At 43.3% G+C, this 23,593-nt stretch overlaps 1 protein-coding gene across 1 annotated transcript; it reads left to right on the top strand.

The window, feature by feature from the left end:
- The first annotated feature begins 8,997 nt into the window (after positions 1-8,997).
- On the top strand, positions 8,998-23,190 carry LOC307120569 (fetuin-B). Its single transcript, XM_079807670.1, has 7 exons — positions 8,998-9,220; positions 11,023-11,136; positions 11,254-11,332; positions 12,077-12,243; positions 12,320-12,433; positions 12,594-12,689; positions 22,649-23,190. The coding sequence occupies exons 1-7, from the start codon at positions 9,020-9,022 to the stop codon at positions 22,796-22,798; spliced, it is 921 nt and encodes a 306-aa protein (XP_079663796.1). The 5' UTR covers positions 8,998-9,019; the 3' UTR covers positions 22,799-23,190.
- The last annotated feature ends 403 nt before the right edge of the window (positions 23,191-23,593 follow it).

Raw genomic sequence — 23,593 nt, 5'->3', positions numbered from 1 at the left:
TCATTAACATTTTTAGATTTTATAAAATTAGTCCAGAGATGTTTTTTCAAGAATTACTTTTTGTAATTGCAAATTTTTTTAACTATCCACTCACCTAATTTAATATATATTTTTGTTATAGCTTATGATTATATATTTTTATTTTATTGCTCAACAGTAGTTCTCATCGCCGATGAGGTCTTTAAATATTTTGAGAAGGTCTTAAAAAAGTATAGTATAGTCATTCCGTTTCATGTTGACCGAGTTTGGTGGTACTTTAGTTGAGTATTTGTGCACATTTATGTGTGTGCGTGTGTGGTCAAACTGCAAACACAAAACAATTCACAATTATTATCTAGTAATGTTCACATCACCAAATACGTTTCTAAAACATTGTAACATCAGCTTGTGTACTAAGCATTAAACTTTGTTTAACTAAATGCAACATATTTTACAGGCAATACAAACTGTAAATGTCTAAAACAAAACAAATATATAACATTAGGCGTTTAGGCGCTAATCGCAAATAGCGATCTTCATAGTGATACACAAACCATCACAACACTTAAACAACATAACACTACTCACCACGCTGGGAATATAATGTAAGATAATAGTTTTAGCTGGAATTGTTAAATGTTCAAATCTTCATTTGAGATCAACATGGCTTTCTCACTCAGTTCTCTAAGTTCAGTTTGTTTTTCCCTGCACTTCTTCCTGCACGATCACATCACTTGCGCTCACCAGAACAACGTCCTTAAAGGGGCAGCACCCAACATCAGGGATTACCAGTCCACACACACACACACACACACACACACACACACACACACACACACACACACACACACACACACACACACACACACACACACACACACACACACACACACACACACACACACACACACACAGACACAGACACAGACACAGACAAATCCCTGAAGAGATGGAATGTTTTTTTTTTTATCCTGTTTCAAAACTAACACAATGCTGCCATCTTGTGTTCATTGAGGGGAGGGCACACACAGGCACAATACATTATACAAATAAATATTTATAAAATATATATATATTCATCTGAAAAATAGTATAGTCTTTTAAAATTAATCTAAGTTCAATTGCCAAACATACAATCTTAATTTAATTGAAATCAAAATATGATTTTACAAGATATGAGAGAATTTCTGTTCCCCTTTTTTGTCCTTATTTAATCCCTCGGCATGGCAACACCGTTTGAGATATCCAATATTCGTTCGCATTTTAGCATCTTCAGTATCTTTGTTTCATGTTGACCGAGTTTGGTGGATATTGAATAAATCGCCTACGAGGAGAACGTAAAAACTCAGACCCTGAATTACATAAATATTCATCTTCAAACCAAAATATCTGACTACCTGTTGGTCGGAGCTAATGACTGTAAATTCGAAAGTTGTCCGGCTCGAAGAGAACAATATATGTACCGAGTTTGGTGACTGAAGATAAAACTAACCCCCCCACTTTTGTCAAAAGGTGGCGCTAGAGAGCCCCTCATCCCCGCCCATTTCTGAGGCTTTGCCAATGTGTACTGACTGACATCTCTGATGTGTGTGTTGAGTTTCAAGCAGTTTCAAGCAATTTCAAGCATGCTAAGAGCCTCAGAACAACACTGCTACCTTTTAGTGAGGGGAGGGCAGACAGAGAAGAAATATTCAGAAGAAATATATTAAATAAAATAAATATATTGATCTGAAAAATAGTATGATTATTTTAAAGCTATTTGGTTACATTTTAATAAAACATTGTTTTAGTATGTTTTTAAACACACACACATACACGTTGTAATACCAGTGTAATACCCATGTCATTATACAAATTTGTGTCCTCATAAATCACAAACAAGAGAGAGAGAGAGAGAGAGAGAGAGAAACGTTTTTTTTTATCCTGCTTCAAAACTAATACAATGCTGCCATCTTGTGTTCATTGAGGGGAGAGCAGCAGACACAGAGAATTTCTGTTCCCCTTTTTTGTCCTTATTTAATCCCTTGCCATGGAAACACCGTTTGAGATATCCAATATCCGTTCACATTTTAGCATCTTCAGTATCTTTGTTTCATGTTGACCGAGTTTGGTGGAGATTGAATAAAACGCCTACGAGGAGAACGTAAAAACTCAGACCCCGATTTAACCAAAAATTTACCTTCAAACCAAAATATCTGACTTCCTGTTGGTCGGAGCTAATGACTGTAAATTAGAAAGTTGTCCGGCTCGATGAGGTCAATATATATACTGAGTTTGGTGATTGTAGATGAAACGAAGCCCTTCACTTTTGTCAAAAGGTGGCGCTAGAGAGCCCCTCATCCCCGCCCGTTTCTGAGGCTTTGCCCATGTGTACTGACTGACATCTCTGATGTGTGTGTTGAGTTTCAAGCAGTTTCAAGCAATTTCAAGCATGCTAAGAGCCTCAGAACAGCCAAAAGATTATTAAACTTTGACACGTTGCCATGGCAACAGTATTTGAAATTTCAGGAATCCATTTCATACGTCTCTATCTGTCATGTTTTCACATTATACTGATGAAGTTTGAAATAAATCTGGTGAAAATAAGATGGTGATTCAAAGCATTTTTGAAAGTGACACACTTCCTGCTGCCAGTTGGTGGCGCTATAACTTTGACTCACAAAAGTAATATCCATGTGATCGGCTTCTTATAACAAACACACAGCTGAAGTTTCATCCAAACCAGTCAATGTTTGCACAAGTTATAACACACTTCCTGTTTCCCTTTTCTCGCCATAAATTCGTTGCATCGCCACGGCCAGACTTTTCGAGATATCAAAAATCCGCTCGCAATTTAGCATCCTGAATATGTTCACGTAATGCTGACCGAGTTTGGCAATGATCGAAACAATGGCCTCGGAGGAGTATATTAAATTCCAGAGCATGCGTTTTCCGAACAACCCATAATAGCTCACTTCCTGTAGGGCTGACGCATAACTTAGAGCACGAAAGTTGTTCGGCCCGATGAGATCTAAATGTGTACCAAGTTTCATACATGTACGTGCAAGTGTGTTTGATATATGGACCAAGTTTTCAGACCCCACTTTAGGGGGCGCTGTCGAGCCCCCCTGCCACGCCCGGGTACCAGCTTCAGCCCGGCTCTGATGGCCGCGCATTCCGACGCCTGTGCGAAGTTTCAAGAGTTTTCGAGCATGTTAAGTGCCCCAAAAGTACCTGAGAAGTCGAAAAAAAAAAAAAAAAAAAAAAAAAAAAAAACAAAGAATAATCTGAGGAAGAACAATAGGGCTCTGCGCCCTTTCAGGGCTTGGGCCCTAATAATAATAAGAAACAGAGGAAGAACAATAGGGCTCTGCGCCCTTTCAGGGCTTGGGCCCTAATAATAGAAAAATGCCATGCCATGGGACCTTTAAAGGAGCTGTATGTAGGACTGTGGCCAAAACTGGTACTGCAATCACTTTCAAATTACTGTAGAGCGGTGTATCCCCTCTCCCCCTCCCCCTGACTCGAGGTTGCCAGATAGGCTGCAGGATCCAGCAGGAACGTAGGCTGCTACAAGGAGCTTCCAATGGCAAGTGACGAGTCCTACACAGCAAGTTTTTTTTCTCTCTGTTAATTATGTTTATGCGTCAAGAGCGATGTTTTGTGAAGTAATGATGAACCGCAAAAATTTACTAATGGCGATTAGCCAAATATAATCGTAAATATGAACGCTCGTATGCGACAGTACATTCCCACATGAAAAAATACTATGGTATATTATAGTAAAATTACAGCAAAGCTAAATAACATTAGCAATGGTTATACAGGTCAACTTGCAGCATGCTTTGTCCACTATGTATGTGTAGAACGAACGAGGAATAATTTTTACCGAGGTAATGTTAGGCTACTGTCTCAAATACGTTTTCACATTGCAATAATAAGCGTGATAATGTTGTTTTCCTCAGCGTCCCAGCATAATAACGGAGAATTGGGCTCTGATAATGCATTACTAATGTTAGCAATGACGACTCGCCGTTTTTATTTACCAAACAATTCCTTAACGTTACCTTTTCAATTCAATGACCCACCTCCATCTGCGCTAACCTAACGTTACTTTGCACGAACATGCATAACTTTGTTCGACTGTCATGAATATTTGAAATGTCCATTTACATTAAGTTCAAGTTAGCCAAACATAGATGAACCTTACCTGTCCAGGAGAAAATTAGCAACGTTGGCATCAGTCTTCAAATTATTCTCCGTTTTCAACCGTCTCCATCTTTCAAAGGCATCTCCTATACAAATCCTTGTTTTATTTCGGACACTCTCACAACGTTTTTCTGATTCATAACGAGGTCATTTAGGTTTCGTAAAGTTAGACATTGTTTATCCAAAAAGTTTGTTGCTGCAGCTGTGGTAACTAGAGCAGAGCTGGCAACCCGAATGCAGAAACACTACTGACTTCGTGATTGGTAGATAGGTGGAGGGTGGCGCTTCAGGCCAAAACACAACATGTCAACATGTCAACATCAGTTGAGGGCTGCAACTTCACTTTTAAAATGACAATATCTTGGCCGGACAACCGTTGTCAGTGATATAAGTATTTGAAATTAACATGATATCTTAATGTCTAGTGACATATCAGGGCCATTTTATGATTAATTGAAAAACATTTCTTACATACAGTTCCTTTAATGTTCTCCACTCGTGTTTGATTAGGTTTAATTTTCTGAACATGCTCCACTTGTGTTTAATTAGGTTTAATTATCTGAACATGCTCCTCCCGAAATTTGTTAATAAAACATCACTAAGAAAAAAATCCCTACTATCTCTTGCTTTGGCTACTGTGTATTTGGCAAAGTGAATGGAGAACAAGTTTGGGGAAAGATGTTAGAAGGAAGAACGGCAGGGGAGGGACGGGAAAATTGGGAAAGGGGGGAAGCTGGGGAGGAAAATAGGGCATGGGAAAAGGTTTGAGAAAGTGACAGGGAAAGGCTGTGATAACTGAGCCTGCGCTGCTGGCGGAGGTATACTCACACAGGGTGGTCTGTGTCAATGGAAGCTGACATTGTGACGTGAGGCGCAGCACTGGAGAAAGCTACGGCCTGTAGCTCACCGGAGTGAAGAGAAGAGTGGGGTCTGGCGACGGCGGCAGCGGAATCTGGGGCGAGGCACAGATTAGCTGAAGGCCTGCTGCTGTGGCCTGACACTAATGGAGTGATGTTAGTAAATCAGCTTTTTTACAGTGATGTTAATTTATTAAATTAATCAGGATACCAATTTCCAGTAGCCTATTTTATTTAGTTTTCAAGGCCCTGAATCATTGGTTCCATTTGTTTCTCTATACAAAAATCCAATTACAAAATCAGGTCTTTATTTTTGAACCTTGTTGCCTTATTTCCGTCCATCATCTCTTATTGGAACAATATTTTTTATTATAGTAAGTGGTCGTTTGTTTGGTTATTTGTTTTTCTTAACAAATAAAGTCAAAGAAATAACTTTAAATTATGTATAGATGTTATTCTGTCATTTTTTTCTGCATTTTTTTTTGCGGAAATACATTCTTTTTGGGATTTATATTAATGATCAGAATCTAATCAAGCAATACCTGTTTTGGTAACACTTTACATTAAGATTCCCTTTGTAAAGGGTTTATAAAGGTGTTTGTTAATGACTAATAACTCGTTTAAAAATGCATTATAGATCGTTGATAAGCAGTTATAACTGCATGAATAAAAAGGGTGACTTTACCTAACTAATAGTGAGCCCTTTTTAACTCACATGTTACAAATGCTTAATAAATGTATTTATTCACACTTGTTTAACTCAAAACCAGATTCCAAGATTTCAAGATTTATATTATGATGCAGTTAAAATTGTCTTAGTGAGAGTGTTGTATTTGTGGTTTTCTCATTGATATCTCATGACTGCCACTTTTCTTAAGATGTTCCCTACCAGAATGTACTGTCTTACCAATGATATTCCACAAAAGGCTCGTGCCTATCCACAGCAGTGTATAAAGCTGATTTCTTCCTTATCAAGGTGAAATTATCAAACTTTATTTGAGAAAAAAAAAAACATTGCGGATGAGAGGCATGGAATTCTGTGAGGGGACCCATGACTTCTCTTCTGGGCCATACCCCTCCCAGTCAACGAGGTATTCCAAACAGCCACCACGACTTCGGGAGTCCAGTATCCCCTTTACAGCATATACTGTCCCATCCTCTTGTACGAAAGGCAGAGGGGGTTCGTCAATGTGACCAGGGTCTGTGGAGAGAGGAGAAACAGAAGAATGGTAAGGTTTCAGGAGTTATACATGGAAAGTGGGATGAATTCTATAGTGAGTAGTAAGTTGCAATTAATTGGTGACTGGATTGATTTGTCGTGCTATGGAGAAGTATAATGTCATATAATGTATCTGGGACTCAGCTTTCGGGTGGGCAGGCGTAGTCTGATGTCACGGGTGGAGAGCCAGACCTTCTGGCCAGGTTGGTAGGTGGGAGTGGCGGTTCTCTGGGTATCAGTATGGCTCTTCTGACGACGCACTGCTATCTGAAGGTGTTGATGGAACTTAAGACAGTTCCCCAGACCACAATGGAGGTTGGAAGCCGAATACGCTCTGCAAAGGTGTTAGACCAGTAGCTGAGCGACGTAGGGAATTCTGTGCGTACTCGGCCCAGGTGCAGAAGCGGTTCTATGAGTTCTGGTGGCTGTGACAGACGTAGGAAGCATCTCTTGTATATCTCCTGTATCTTTCATCCTGTCTGCCCATTACTCAGGGGATGGTAACCCGAGGAGAGACTCACAGTCACACCTAGGAGATTAAGGAAGGTCTTCCAGACTCTGGACACAAACTGTGGACCTTTGTCAGACACAATGTCTTCGGGCAGACCGAAGTTTCGGAAGACGTGGTTAACATCTCGGCTGTCTCCATGGCAGTTGGTAGTCCCTTTAGTGGAATCAGGCAACAGGCCTTGGAAAACCGATCCACTACCACTAATACACAGATATGTCCATCAGAGGGTGGCAAGTCAGTGATGAAGTCTACTCCTAGGTGTGACCATGGCCGGTGAGGAATGGGCAGAGGCAGCAGCTTACCAGATGGAAGGTAACGCGGGCTCTTAGACATGGTACATACCTTCTCACATCCCTTGCCATGTTAGGCCACCAGAAGCGGTCTTGTAGTGTAGCAGCGAGAGGGTTTGACTGGTCCCCGGGTGGCCAGTGTCCAGTGAGGAGTGTGCAGAACGAATCAGATGGACACGTTGAGTGCATGGAACATAAGTGTGATCGGGTGGAGTAGGCTCGGAGGCATTGGCGCCCACAAGTTACTTGTCTGGGGACCACTGAATGGGGCTCACAAATACGTAAGGGAAGGGAGGATATTTTCGGGATTCTCAGGGGTCTCTTCAGGAGCATGGAGACGGGAGAGAGCATCTGCTTTTACATTCTTGGTCCCTGGATGGTAGGTGATGGAAAACTGGAATCGGGTGAAGAAAAGGGCCCACCTGGCTTGTCTGGGGTTTAACCTTTTAGCTTCTCGCAGATATTCCAGATGTCGGTGATCAGTGAGGACAGTGAAAGTATGGTGGGCCCCTTCTAACCAATGCCTCCAGTTCCTCCAGTGCGAGCTTGATGGCCAATAGTTCTCGATTCCCAATATCGTAATTCTGTTCCGCCAGGGTGAGTTTTCTAGAGAAGAAGGCACATGGATGGAGTTGAGGAGGCTGCCCCTGCTGCTGGGATAGAACCGCTCCTACTCCAGAAGTGGCGGACTTCCACGATGAAAGGACGATTAGGATCAGGATGGACTAGGAGTGGCACAGATGTAAAGGCTTCTTGGCGAGGTTTCATGGCTACGTTGGCTTCTGAGGTCCTGGACAGAGACTTGGGCTTGCCTTTGAGGAGACTGGTAAGTGGAGAAGTTATGGAACTATAATCCTTGATGAAGCGTCGGTAGATGTTCGAGAATCCCAGAAATCATTGAAGTTCTTCACGAAGTTGCTCGAGAGCTGTAGGGACGAGAGGAAGGGAGTAACAGAACTTGATGGTAATTAGGTTGAGTGCACGTAATCAATGCAAGGCCGCAAGCCTCCATCCTTTTTTGCCACGAAAAAGAAGCTAGAAGCCGCAGGGGAGGTTGATGGATGGTTGTAACATTGCTGTAGAGCCTCCTCAATATACACCTCCATTGCCTTCTGTTCGGGTATGGAAAGAGGATATACTTTGCCTCAGGGCACTGGTTCACCCAGAAGGAGGTCGATGGCACAGTCCCATGGTCGATGTGGTGGTAATTGGGAGGCTTGTTTCGGGCAAAACACGTAACTGAAGGGTGCGTAGCAGTCAGGGAAGTCAATAGACTGCTTCTCGACAAGGCTTTCAATTGATGGGGAGTTCAAAGTTATCACAGGAACGTTGGAGGTGACAGGTTGAGGAAGTTGAGGGAAACATCTCGGGAAGCATTCCCTGCCCCACTTCAGACCTTCACCGTTGGACCAGGACAGGATGGGGTTGTGAGAAATGAGGCAAGGACGCCCTAGGATGATCCCAGCGGTGGAATTCTCCAGAACCAGTAGGCAGATGTTCATAACTTTTTCTCATATTTTCTTCACTTCTAATCCTCATTTGTTGCAGACAGAACATTCATAAAGAAGGGCAATGCAATAGAAAATATTTTGGTCAACACAATTGCTAATGTAATTGTTGTGGTGTTTGTTTGTTTTTGTTGTTTTTAGGTAAGTGGGATTTGGATCTCTGTTAGATCACTATGAAGAAGATTTGGAATTCAATCGAGCTAGAGAATATCCAAATACACTCCGGATACGAAACACGTTATTGTCTGGTGTAAAGAGGGCCGCAGTGTCTTCAGTTCTGTAGTTTCGACCTATATTGCATCACTGTTTACCAGTAAGCAGACAGGAGCATATATAGCAGTAGCAGATAAAAACTGTTTGCTTATAGCTGCAGGTGAAAGTTCAGTGTTTTGCGTAAGAGTTTAACTGTATTCTCATCTGCCATGCCTTTGACAGCTCTCTAGCACAAGGGTGCGAGGAATCTGGAGATGAGGATGCAGTCTTTCCTCTTGGTCTTGTTCTTGTGTGTGTTCTGGCAGCATGGCAGCACCTCCTCCATGCCATCTGAATGCCAAAACGCAGCTGTGGTGAAGGCAGCGGAGGAGACCTTAGAGAAGATAAATGCAGACAGACAGGAAGGATATATCCTTACACTCAACCGACTTTATGATGTCAAACAAGACATAAGGGTGAGTGTGTTGATATAGAAGTCATTTTCATTTATATGGATGAATTTGAATAGGTTCTTGTATGAAAAAGGCAAATGGATCAGTGGCGAACAAGGATCTTGGATTAAATCTTGGGGAAAAAAGTGGATGACAAGTAGAGTTACCATCAAGTAAAAATACAGTTAACACTTTATTTCGATGGTCCACTTCAGACATTCTAACTTTAAGTAATTACTACTGTCAAAAAAAAACTACATGTCAACAAACTCTCAATAGAGTGGACTGTAGTAGATTGTTAGTAGACTGTTAGAATAAGTTGACATGTAGTTGTAAAGTTATAGTTAGTAGAATGTCTAAAGTGGACTATTGAAATAAAGTATAACCAAAATAAATAACATAGTTTTGACATATTTACACCTTACACCTTGTGTCTTCCATATCAATGTGTAAACTATTGAACTGGTCTTTCTGATTAAGTCATTTATTTTTTGATGAATTTTTCACTAAAATAGTTTGTCAATATTGATTTTATAATTAAATTTTCAATTAGTTTGTTTTCAGTCAATCTTTTTTTCCCCCACTTCTTTCCTTCTTTGGTTCATTGTTGCTGGTATATTAAAATATATTTTAGAATATAGCAAAAAGAATGGTTGTGGACTACAGTAAAGTTTATTGATGCCCACAGTGGTGGGACTTTTATGCTACAGCAGCATACAACTTTTAGACATAGTGAATATTCAAAAAATATGCATTGTATAGAAATTACAGAGGATTCCAACACAATACTAACTAATACATCCCCAAAACATAGTATTCTAAATATACCTGTCAGAGCCTGAGTTCAAGTCCATTTTGAGTTGACTATGGCTTGCCATGCAGTCAGTGAGAAGAAGAATTGTTAGCAGATGGTGAGAAGCCCCAGTATTGTACCATGTTTCTTTTCTTTTTTTCAAAACAGAATGGAAGATACACACATTTTATATACATGTCCATATCTGCATATCTCAACTTTTGAAACTTTACTAATTAAAATGTATTTTTCAAAAAGTATTTTCACAAATATTATGACATTTGGAATCAGACATATTAATCTGAAAAGACACACAATCTGAATTAAATGTGCCATGTCCAAATGAATAAGTAAGTTAATAAATACGATATTTTTAAAATACCAAAAAGTGCATTTATAATTTTTTTTTACAAAATATATAGATTTTTGGAACTGAAATCTGAAAAGACAAAGAATATGAATTAATCTTGCCATGTCCAAAAAATAATACAAATAAATAATCAGATATTTTAAAATATATACATATTTTTTTTAATTTTTCAACAAATGCAATTGAATTTTGACCGCAAACAATAAAGATAACATTAACTCTTTCCCTGCTATTGATGCAATTTTCCGTCATTTAAGAAAAAGCTTTCCCGCCATTGATGGAATTTTCCAGCAATGTTTTCGCTGTAATGCGGTAGGGGGGCACTATTACACATCTTCTGAAAGAGTGCAGAATATCCCGATCAAAACACAGGTGAAGATGAAGCAGAAAGAAGCGATATTGATTACGCAAATGTAAAACATGATCATCAACATTAAACAGCATATATTAAATGTGGAACCCATGAAGAGGTATAGGACTGTGAAGCTTTGGGAGTGTTGATGGAAGCGATCTATATCATGAAGGATTTGATCATCAGTGTGAATCCGATCCAGACATTGTCTTTAACAAAAACTTGATTTTGTTAAAAATGTTGCTTTTTTTAATGAAACTTACCCACATTAAAAAAAATATTGATTGTCATCTTGTTTCCTTCTAACAAAGGCAGAAGGCGTCAGCCATTTACAGCTGACGATAGATGTTCTGGAAACACAATGTCATGTGATCAGCAGGAGAAAATGGAAATCCTGTGATATTAAGGGGATTGGTAGTCTACCGGTACGTATTTTACTCTAGATAGAACTGTCAATTGCTTTAGTATGTGCAATATTATACTTGGGTACATATTTATATCCTGTTTGACCAAAGAGTTTACTGTTATCTAAACTATATTAGGTGTTCGGAACATGTGATGCATCTGTTTCCCTTCAGAGCACCGTCAAAGTTCAGAATTACAACTGCACCATCCAACAAGGTCTGCTGTGACTGCATTGAACCATGCTTACTTAAATCTTCTGTCCATTACCACAGAAAATAATTACGTCACATCTTAGAAATGTCTCGCGGAGAGTTGCAGAAACATGCTGCTCATATTTTTGTCAAAAGGTTTATATTCATTCTTATGCCTTTTGCTCTTTAAAGTTACTTAAAATGTTGGTGTGAGACTACTTTCACATGAAGCCATGGTAAAGGAGTTGTCATATTCGTAAATTTGAGGGATGAGCTGAAATTATTTCTGTGGTAATCGACAACTTGCCTTTCAATATTGTAATGAACCTGGAACATTTATAATGGTACACATTTTATTACTCTCAGGAATACTTTATTCTGATTGGTCATTAAGTTATACAAATATTTTTAGATTATGACCACTACATTTAATATTTCATTATTGACGCTACTAAACATGGCTCTGGAAGACTTCAGCATTCATTTTAATATGTATGTTGAGCAAAAACAACACTGATTAGATGCCTAGATGAAGTCTGAAAATGAAAACATTACACAGAAGACACAAATATCTGTATGAGAGAAAACCTAGAGGAAAGCATGTTATCTAACTGTGTTATCTAACTAGTCCACAGAAAAAATTACTTGGATTTGTTACATTATTAACAGTAATGACTAGCTGGCTTTATATAATGCTTTTTTTCCCAAAGATATAATAATATAGAACATGTACTTTGTAAAATGCTGACTTCTCCTCACTGTTTTACAGTGGCAGCTCAAGCTATAATAAACACTTGCCCCGACTGTCCAACAGCAGAACGGTTAGATGATCCAATTATATCTGAGACCACAAAGCTGGCCCTGCAGAAATTTAACAAAGAGAACGCTTTCCCACATTTCTTTGCTCTTCTGAATATAACAGCAGCCAGCATGCAGGTATGTCAATAAATCAATCGATTGAGTGGCTCTGTCCCTCACACATGGTAGGAGATGTGTATTGTGTGTTTTGCAGTGGGTTGTGGGTCCGTCTTACTTTGTGGAGTTCACCATTCAAGAGACTGACTGCAAGAAAAACACTACTGACATTGACCCCACACAATGCCTGCTGAAGGATTCTGAGTCAGCTGTAAGCACTAATTTCAGTTCAATAAATGACAAGTCAATATTACAAGATAAAACAAGTTTTAAACTACAGTAGATATTAAGAAAACTCTTTAAACTTGCTTTTATATTGCCGTTGTTACTAAAAGTATAAGTGTAGTAACCTTTCTTTCTACTGGCTAAAGCACAAGGGGTTTTGCACTGGTTCACACATCACTGCTGACGACGGACTGGAGATCAAAGTTCCTGTAGAGGTCAAATGTGAAATCTTTCAACCAATGGTGGGTGGTTTGCATTGCTGGAAAGTGACTAAAAGTAAAAGTAATGTTACTAACTCTGCTACATTATTTAGTGTGTAACAGTAGTTCCGTGTGTTTTTTTTTCTCTCTTGCCGCAATGTAGTGTGCCAAATGTCCCTATGAAATCACCTGACGTACTTTTAAATAGGAAGTTCGATGGGACATATCGAAGAGAAAAAGGCAGCTATAAATTTAAACAGTTTAAACTTTTGGGATTTGTTTTTGAAAAAAAAATCTCTTCTATTCATTAAGGCTACATTTCTTTCATCGAAAAAAACCCAGTAATATTCTGAAATATTATTCCAATGTAAAACAGCTGTTTTCTATGAGAATATATTGTAAAATGTAATTTATTCCTGTGATGAAAGCTTAATTTTCATTAGTGTCATATGGCCCTTCAGAAATCATTCTATGTTGATGTTCTGCTCAAGAAAAAAAAAATTGGAAACCATGAAACATTTTTTAGGATTCTTTGATGAATAGAAAGTTCAAAATAACAGCATTTTTCCAGCTGTTTCCAGAAACTGTATTGTTTCAAATTTGTCGACCACGTTGGTTAATGATGTCACGCAGGTGGTGGGGTAATAACTTCTTTTAATAAATTAGTTTGAGATTTAATGATTTTTTTTTTTTTGCTATAAATGACCAACCTAAAGGCCTGTTCACCACGGGACGATTTTCGTGTGCGTTTATTGTCGACGTTTGACGCCACGTGACTAAACAATGGGCGCCAATGTGAGTGTGCACACCGACGCGTAAAACGGCAGGCCTAATGCTGCGTTCACACCAAATGCGAATAGAGCGTCAAAATCGTGTCTACCGCGTCTAGTTTCACGCGCAAACATTTTGAATGCATTCACGCGTCCGCGGCGAATTGGACGCGCGTAGAAATCGAGCGCTGGAAGCGAAATTGACGCGCGTTCAAGGCACTCCAGGAGAAATGTCATAAAACACCACTCTGCCTCTTTTCATTTTCATTAAAAATATATATTAAACATGAATAGCCACACAAATGTGGTTCAGTCAACTCCTACATTATCTTTACTACTTGTATATTTAAATATCCTTAAAAAATAAAGTTATGAAACTTCTCTTTGCCCTCAGTCAAAACGATTTGGCAGACAACAAAGTATAGATTCATGACACCAAAGATCGCCTGTTAGATCTACACAAGATGCACCACTACAGGACATCAGAGCCAGCGGCAAACGGCAGAAGGACTAGCCGAGGAAGGGCTGCTCTCGCCGGGGTTATGAGATGTGATTGTCCGGTGATTGCCTGGATCTCACAACTCCAAAAACACAAGATAATTTTTTTTCAATATGAGCTCTCTTTATAAATAAACCACAGATTTGAGCTTTAAACAACCACATTCTCACCTGAAAAAGTCTAAAAACAACATTTTGTGACACAATAGTAGTATTTTTAATTTATGCAGGGTTTCTCATCACGTCACTTTACCACGTGACAGCAGCAAGCAGGCTCTTGATTGGTTAACACGGCGCGAATGGATGCCAAAGTTCAAATTTTTCAACTCGGGCGTCAGACGCAAATCCGCTTCAAACGCGTGAATGCACTATAGCACCACTCGCGTGTAACGCGCGTATCGCACAAGACGCTCAATTTGCGTCCAATTCGCGTCATTCGCGCGAATGAGGCGGATTCGCGTCCTTCGTGCCGCAGGACCTCCAGACGCGCGTCAACACACCTTTCCATTGACTTAACATTGAAATCACTCGCGCCAGACACTCTATTCGCTTTTGGTGTGAATGCAGCATAAAAGCATAATTTTAAAAAAAACGCCTCGGGTTCGTTTTTTTATTTTGACGCGGCGCGTTAAAAACTGGCCAACCAATGAGATCAGCGCTTTTGTTCACGTGCCTGGAGCTGCTGAAGTGACAGTAAAACAAGACTTTGTGGCGCTCAAGCACAAAAAGGTCTTGCCGAGCACACATTGATACGTCGAAGAAGTAGTAAGTAGACAAAGAAGAAGATGAGCTGCTAATGCTGCCTGCCAGTTAGCAAAAAGTGTGTGAATGGTTTTGGCCATAGACATAATATATCTGTGGTTTTGGCAAGCACGTAAATACGGTTTCTCTTCTTCTTCTGTGTGACAAGCGAGTGTCAGAAGCGTAAAGTGCCGCAGCACCATCTTGTGTACCGGGAGAGCTATCTACTGAATGTGCACATTCACTCTGCGCATCGCCAGTGTAAATCGCTTGGGTGTGAACACTCAAGATGCGCTGAAAAACGCTGGCGATAAGCACGCACGATATTCGTCCCGGTGTGTACAGGCCTTAAGGAGTAATTCTAATTTTTAAAGTAAACTAATTTAAAGTAAAAAGTATTACTGATATATTATATTTTTTGGGATTTCCGCCTGGATTTTGCCTATACCCAAATTGAAAAGCTTCCCATACCCACATACACAAACATACACACATACACACATACACTAAATACACAATTTAGGTGTCATTTTACAGGAAACCCTTGATTTTTTGGTTATTCATTTTTGAAAGTCTATAACTCAGGCCCTGTGGGGTCTTGCACAATGCAGACAGTTTTGGCTGTTTCCACAAAAAATCTTAAATCAAGATGCTTTTTCAAGATAAGTAAAATGACATGATATTTTTTCAAATTTTCTTGAAAATAAAATCAAAATTAAGTTAATTGAATTTTTGCTTAAAACAAGCGAAATTATCTGCCAATGGGGTGAGAAAAATAATCTTGTTTCTGATTGAAATCTTGTTTCTTGTTTCTGTCCCAAAAAGAAATGAGATTATTTTTCTCACCCCATTGGCAGATCATTTTGCTTGTTTTAAGCAAAAATTCACTTCATTTAGATTTTTTCCTAGAAAACAAGAAAAAATATCTTATGTCATCTTACTTATCTAGTAAATTCATCTTGATTTAAGAATTTTTTGATATTTGGACTGGAACCAAGAAAAAAATACTAAATAAGAAGAGCATTTTTTGCAGTGTATCTTTTATTTTCAATACACACAAATGTCATTTGACAAACTGAAAGGCATAAGAGATATAAAGCACAGTTTTTGAAGAGTGCGCATGGGCGTACGTGCTCTAGTACGTAAAAACGAGCCTATGATTGAATCTGGAAATAAAGCAAAATAACTGAGAAAATGTTGAATTACCCCTCAGATGCCATGTCTGTAATTTAAAGAAAAAATCTAGCATGAATTCGGTATCAAACTGATTAAATAAAATAAGTTAATACTCCACCACCTGCATGACATCATTTACCAACATGGTTGAATGACAAATTTGTGACAATACATTTTCGGGAAACAGTCTTGTCTAGCTAGTTGATTTGTACTATGGTAGTTAAACAGCGAGTTACGTTGTTGTATGGGAAACGCACCCCTGTACAGCTGTGTTGTGCGGTAGGTTTGTTGTCAAACTCAATTTTTTTTTTTTATTTATTATTAAAAAAACGCCATTATTTTATATGAAAAGGTAAATAAGTGTATTTGATTGACAAATATTTTATTTTGTCTTGTATATTGTTTTGATTAGATAAGATACCATTTTAAGCTGTCATATGGCCATGTTACAATGTACCCCACCTCTGGGGCAAGTTTCACATTTCGATTCCATTCTTTCGGGGGGAAATCAAAAAAAGTTTACACTGTATCAATGAAAGATAATTGTACTAGACATGTGGGAAATAAATGTGGGAAAAAGTACATACTCTGAACCCCAATTGGGATTTACACTAACGTCTCGGTTACGTATGTAACCCTCGTTCCCTGAAGGAGGGAACGGAGACGTACGTCAGAACTGACCGACGAATTGGGATCTGATCTCAGAGACCAATCTACTTCGAGTGTATTAAAAACGAGCCAATGGAGATTGGCATGCGATCCACGCATTCCACGCACCGCCCCGCAGCGCGGGTATAAATAAGGAAGTGGAATGCTTGATCATTGCTTTTTTCTGCTGAGGAGCCGAACTAGTGACTCGGCCCCCTATCGGAAGCACAGCACCTGGCGACGGGACGTACGTCTCCGTTCCCTCCTTCAGGGAACGAGGGTTACATACGTAACCGAGACGTTCCCTTTCAGTCGGTCACGTTCGACGTACGTCGGAACTGACCGACGAATTGGGATCCCTACCAAAACGCCAGGGCGCTGGCCCTTCCAGCGTCCTGCTTGAGCGGACTGGACCGTCTTAGATGGTACGGAAGTCAGGGCTCCAAGCAGGGAGGTCAGTCACTGCTGTTTCTGCAAGACCCACCCAGTGTGACTATTGGATAACGCTGGGAAAGCGTGCCCGTCTCGGGAGATGGTACGCTGCGGAGCCACGTCCTTCAGTGGAAGGATTGGTGGCAGAATACGCATAAGGACTAACCTGGCAGGGTAGTGCAACATATGGCAGTCTCTGGGGTGGTTCCAACCTGGTTCCAGGGGGGAAAGAACACGCCCAGAGACGACAGAGCGGGCTCTGTCAAGGGAAAGACACGGGGCTAGCCGAGTAGGGTAGCTGGTACATATGGAACCCAGTCTACACACATGTTTCACAAGCATACGGGTGCAGGCCTGGCGTCAGACGGCCGCAACGTCTGACACCGCAGGGGTGACGGAGGAGCTCGACAGGGTTAGCCGTTTCCGGGGAACACAACTGGAGAAAATAGACGCACGTATCCGGCCCAGAGGGCGGGAGTGGCGTTGCAAGCCGACACTTAGAACGGGCACTTAGCGCTACTGGCCACTGGGGGCGAGGATGCGGGAAGATACCAGATCTACACGGAGGCTATAGAATCTAGCGAACGTGTTAGGTGTCGCCCAGCCCGCAGCTCTACATATATATGTCAGCGAGGCGCCTTGAGCCAGCGCCCAGGAAGAAGCAACACTCCTTGTTGAGTGTGCTCGCAACCCGAACGGGCAAGGCACGTCTTGGGACTGGTAAGCCAAGACGAAAGCAACCACTATCCAGTGGGCTAACCTCTGCTTGGAGACAGCCTTTCCCTTCTGCTGGCCTCCGTAACAGACGAAGAGTTGCTCTGAGGTCCGAAAGCTTTGAGTCCGGTCGACGTAAGCGCGAAGAGCGCGGACGGGACAAAACAAAGCCTGGGCTGGGTCTGCCTCCTCCGAAGGCAGCGCTTGCAGGTTCACTACCTGGTCCCGGAAGGGAGTGGTAGGAACCTTGGGCACGTATCCAGGCCGGGGTCTCAGGACAACGTGAGAGTTGGCCGGCCCGAATTCTAGGCACGATTCGATGACCGAAAGTGCATGCAGGTCCCCTACCCTCTTGATGGAGGCCAATGGCGTCAGAAGCACTGTCTTCATTGACAGGATTTTAAGCTCCACAGACTGCAAAGGCTCAAAGGGAGGGCTCTGAAGTGCTCTGAGCACTAGAGCCAAGTCCCAAGAAGGTAACGAGTTTGGACGAGGAGGATTTAGCCTCCTCGCACCTCTGAGGAACCTGACGATTAGGTCGTGCTTTCCCAAGGACTTACCTTCGACTGCGTCGTGATACGGCACTATTGCTGCGACGTACACTTTGAGGGTGGAGGGAGACAGCCTTCGCTCCAGCCCGTCTTGCAGGAAAGAAAGCACGACACTAACCGAACACCTTCGGGGGTCTTCCCGGTGGGAAGAGCACCATTCAACGAACAGGTTCCACTTCAAGCGTAGAGGCACCTCGTAGAGGGGGCTCTAGCGGAAGAGATGGTGTCCACCACTGCCTGTGGTAGACCACCTAGAACCTCCGCGTCCCGTCCAGGGGTTTCCAGAGGTCTGGACGCGGGTGCCATAGAGTGCCCCGTCCCTGAGAAAGGTGGTCCCTCCTCAGGGGAATCGGCCAAGGAGGGGCTGTCGCGAGGAGAGTTAGTTCTGGGAACCAGGTCCGGTTGGGCCAGTAGGGCGCAACTAACAAGACCTGCTCCTCGTCCTCCCTGACCTTGCACAGGGTCTGTGCAAGAAGGCTCACTGGGGGGAAACGCATATTTGCGCAGGTCCCGGGGCCAGCTGTGCACCAGTGCATCCGTGCCGAGGGTGCCCCCGGTCAGGGAATAGTATCACTGGCAATGGGTCGAGTCCGGAGAGGCAAACAGGTCTACCTGTGCGGCTCCGAAGAGGTCCCATATCAGCTGGACCGCCTGGGGATGGAGTCGCCACTCCCCCGGAGGTGTCGACTGGCGAGAGAGCTCGTCGGCTGTCTGGTTCAGCGCACCTGGGATGTGAATGGCACGAAGCGACCTCAGATGCTTCTGACTCCAAAGGAGGAGGTGGCGGGCGAGTTGGAACATGCAACGGGAGCGTAGATCACCCTGACGGTTGATGTACGCAACGGCCGCAGTGCTGTCTGTATGGACCAGTACATGCTTGCCACGTAGCGGCCCCTTGAGGCGGCGCAGTGCCAAGTGTACCGCTAACAACTCGAGGCAATTGATATGCCAATGCAATTGAGGTCCCGTCCACAGACCTGAAACTGCATGCCCGTTGTACGTGGCCCCCCAGCCCGTGGAGGAGGCATCCGTGAAGAGCACAGCATGCCTGGACACTTGTTCTAAGGGTACCCCGGCCCGGAGAAACGAAGCGTCGGACCATGGGCTGAAAGTTTGGCGGCAGTAAGGAGTCACTGGGACCCGGTACTGGCCGCTCTGCCACGCCCACCTCGGGACTCGGCCATGGAGCCAGTGTCGAAGCGGTCTCAAATGAAGCAATCCGAGCGGCGTTACCGCGGCTGCAGATGCCATATGCCCCAGGAGCCTCTGAAAAAATTTCAGTGGGACCGCTGTCCTGCTCTTGAACGAATTTAAGCAGTTCAACACCGACCGGACCCGCTCTTCCGTGAGGCGCGCAGTCTGGCTGACCGAATCCAGCTCCATACCGAGATAAGAGATCCTCTGTGTGGGACAGAGTTTGCTCTTCTCTAGGTTGACCCGAAGGCCCAACAGGCTGAGGTGACTGAGCACCATGTCCCTGTGTTCGCACAACTGCTCCCGAGACTGGGCGAGTATGAGCCAGTCGTCGAGATAGTTGAGGATACGAACGCCGCGTTCTCGGAGCGGAACAATGGCTGCCTCTGCGACTTTCGTGAAGACGCGAGGCGACAGGGACAGCCTGAAGGGCAGGACTTTGTACTGATATGCCTTCCCCTCGAACGCAAAACGTAGGAACGGTCTGTGTCGAGGAAGGATAGAGACATGAAAGTACGCATCCTTCAGGTCGATCGCTGCGAACCAATCTTGGGGACGGATGCATTCGAAGATGCGTTTCTGCGTTAGCATCCGGAACGGGAGCTTGTGCAGGGCCCGATTCAGGATACGCAGGTCCAAGATTGGCCGTAACCCACCCCCTTTCTTGGGTACAATGAAGTAGGGGCTGTAGAACCCCGCCTTCATATCGGCAGGAGGAACCGGCTCGACAGCGTCCTTCGCCAGTAGGACATCGATCTCTGACCGCAAGACCTGAGCATCGCTGCTTCGCACGGAGGTGAAGAGGATGCCCTTGTACTTGGGAGGCCGGTGAGCGAACTGAATCGTGTAGCCGAGTCTGATGGTACGGATGAGCCAGCGAGACGGCCTGGGGGCAGAAGCCCAGAGACCGCACAAGTGGGACCAACGGCACCACAGACGTACCCGGGGTGGGGCAGCGAGGCGGCCCGGAGTGTTGTCTGAGTATTCCAGGGTGGGGCAGAGTGTGGGTGAGAAGGCCCGGGGGCGTTCTCGGTGCCCACACTGCTGCCCCCTGGCGAAGGGAGGGGAGGAAAGAAGTGACAAGGCCCGGGGGGCGTCGCACACTGCCAACCTGGCCCTCTTGGGGCCCAGGGAGAGAGGAAACTGCTCTGAAAATGTGGGTACCGCTGGACTCCGGAGAGCCAGCGGCAGAGTATTGACACCAGTCAGGGCCCCCGGTCCTCCTCTGGGGGGGTGAGGGAGGGGTGCGGACACCAACTCCCTCGGAGCAGCTCCTGTTCTCCCTGGGCTGCCCATCTCAGGACCGCTTGCCCTTACGCTTGCTTGTAGACTAGCAAGCCCTGATGGAGGCTGCTGCCTGGGTTTCGCAGGGGCGGACGCAGGGGGGGCGCCCTCGGCGACAAGCAGGCAGAGGCGCTGCGAATTAGGATTTTTTTAATTTATTTTTTTAAACCACCTCTGTCTGCTTCTAGGCCATCGAGAACTGCTGGGCAAAGTACTCGACGGCATCGCCGAAGAGGCCAGCCTGACAGACAGGGGCGTTAAGGAACCGAACTTAGTCGGACTCACGCATATCTGCCAGGTTTAGCCCCAGGTTCCTGGACCACTAGTGTGGACATCGCCTGACCCAGGGAGCGTGCAGTGACTTCCGTCGCCCAGAGAGCGAGGTCCACCGCCGCACGCAGTTCCTGCATAACCCCTGGGTCGGGACTACCCTCGTACATGCAGGACAGAGGGTAGTGAGAGAGGGAAAAATTTATACAGATTTCGGCCCTTTTGGTGTTCCATATTTTGACACCAAATAGTTCCATACTGCTAATTTTTCCAATGCCCATCCGGGAAAAAAGGCACAGGGGTAGGCAAGGCGATTTGAGCGTTGCACTACGCCTCAGCCACCCGGGAAAGCATGGCTGTCAACTCTGAATCTGATTCAGCAAGAGCACACACCATTATAGTGGGAAACTCAGCATCATCATTTCCAGTGCATAACAGCCCTCTCTCCGATGCAGCAATTGACATCTGTCCTCTGCCAGAGCCCCAAATGAAACACTAGGTCTCCTTGTTTTAAAAGGACCAGCAATCCCATCTGTAAGCTACCAGCAGGCATGTGAAACAGTGAACGTGGCCGTCAAACTCGACGGCACACGGTGCGCTGAACGCTCAAGCCCTATGAAAAGGCAAGACGAACATCGCACCGACGTGGTCATGTTCTCATGAGAGAACATGAACCACCCACGAACAAAGTCTCGGCATGCTCATGATGCGATAGAGGAGTGGGGGCCCGAAGAGATGTACCCGGCGGGGATGCCCCACTGTAATCCTCAGGTCCACCAAAGCTTATTAGCTAAAGTAGTCCTTTTCCGATGCACCAGAAAAGAAACTAGATCAGGGAATAAGGAAAGGGACTCAACCCCATTTGAGGTTTCATAGTCTGGACCGCGCATCTAGAGAGTGCAGAGTGACGCGCTGGGTTGCCGTGGCAACCCCCGCTGTCAGCCGGCGCTCGACGGCACACGGCGCGCTGAACGCTCAAGCCCTTACGAGAAAGGTGAGACGATCAACGCGCCGACGTGACCATGCTCTCCTGAGAGAGCATGGATCACCCACGAACGCAATCACACATGTTTATATGTGAGAGAGATCGTGGCCGTCAAATGAGGACAGGAAACAACCGCATCCAGAAACACACGGTTTGAATGACATCTTGAAAAAGACGCAGGGTCAAACCGTGTTGCTCTTTTAGAAAAGGAAAACCGCTCTTTCAGTGCTGAAGCACTCAGGGAGATGACCGTGGCTCACGCAGTTCAGATAGTGCAAGCCTGCATGAGCACTCAGAAATGGAAACGCCCAGCCAACCAACAAAACAAGCTCTTTATCTCCTCTGAAGCGGCCACCCGCTGAAAAGCGCCGTCACACCCGCACTGGAACAGCAATCCTTCTCACAAGACTCGAATAACACTCTTCGTAGACACAGCATTGACGCTGTTTGGCTCCGAAAAAAAAGGCAATGATCAAGCATTCCAGTTCCTTATTTATACCCGCGCTGCGGGGCGGTGCGTGGAATGCGTGGATCGCATGCCAATCTCCATTGGCTCGTTTTTAATACACTCGAAGTAGATTGGTCTCTGAGATCAGATCCCAATTCGTCGGTCAGTTCCGACGTACGTCGAACGTGACCGACTGAAAGGGAACTGAGAAAGTCAAAAAGTGTTTGAATAAGCCAGAATCAGTGAAAGACCAGTTTGTGATGTTCTTTCTTTTTTATGGTGTACTCCAGGCTGTTCAACAAGAACCCTTCAGACCTTTTGGGTCAATACGTGTTCTCAGTCCTCCACCCATCCAAACTGCCCCCAGAGCCCCACCCATGGCCAGCAACTGCCCAGGGGAGAGACAACACAACCTTGGATTGAAAGAGCTGAATCTCTGACTGAAATAATCACTTGAAGACGAGCCATCCTATCTAAACAAGCACTGTAGATGTTCACATGTGTCACGTGCTTTGTATTATTTTCAGATTTAGATTTTTTTCTTCTATGCATAGCATAATATCAATAAAGATATACACAACACAACCACAGTAATACAACATGAAAAAAGCCTGTCATATTTCATCATAAAAGCCAGAAAGTATATTTACATTTTACAATTTTAAATAAATGAATCCTGTGTGGAACATTTTTTTTTTTTTTGCATTGTGACATTCTTGTCATTACATTTACACATAAACTTGCATATTCTCATTACTGTAATGTGAAAATATATTGTCAGTCAATACTGCAATGTGGAAAAAAATCAAGTATTAAAAGTCAAATATTAATACATCATGGCAGTATTTAGTATTTGTTATTTTAATTTTAATTAATTAAAGTTATTTTAATTTGATTCATTTAAACTTAATTTTTATTAAATACATTTAATACAAATTCATGTAATAAAGTTAACACAATTATAATTTAAATGGCTGTATTAGTGTAATGAGAAAAATGATTGAAAAGATATTGAAATTGTCACAGTGCAACCCTTATGTTTCTAAACAACGAGCTAATAATGAAGTTGTGATGTTCTCCCTACTTAAAAAAACTGACAACATGAACGTACAGTATTATTTCAGACTGTGCTAGTTGACAATCTATAAAATTATAATTTGGCAAATACAATAAAAAACAATGCATGCAACCAATCAGAATCTAGGCTCTTTGATTGACAGGTGAAAAACAACAAA

Source organism: Gobio gobio (assembly GCF_949357685.1).
Source record: "Gobio gobio genome assembly, chromosome: 24".
Classification (NCBI taxonomy): domain Eukaryota; kingdom Metazoa; phylum Chordata; class Actinopteri; order Cypriniformes; family Gobionidae; genus Gobio; species Gobio gobio.
The sequence above is the reverse complement of the archived record's forward strand: the minus strand, read 5'-3'. Positions and strand labels throughout refer to the sequence as shown.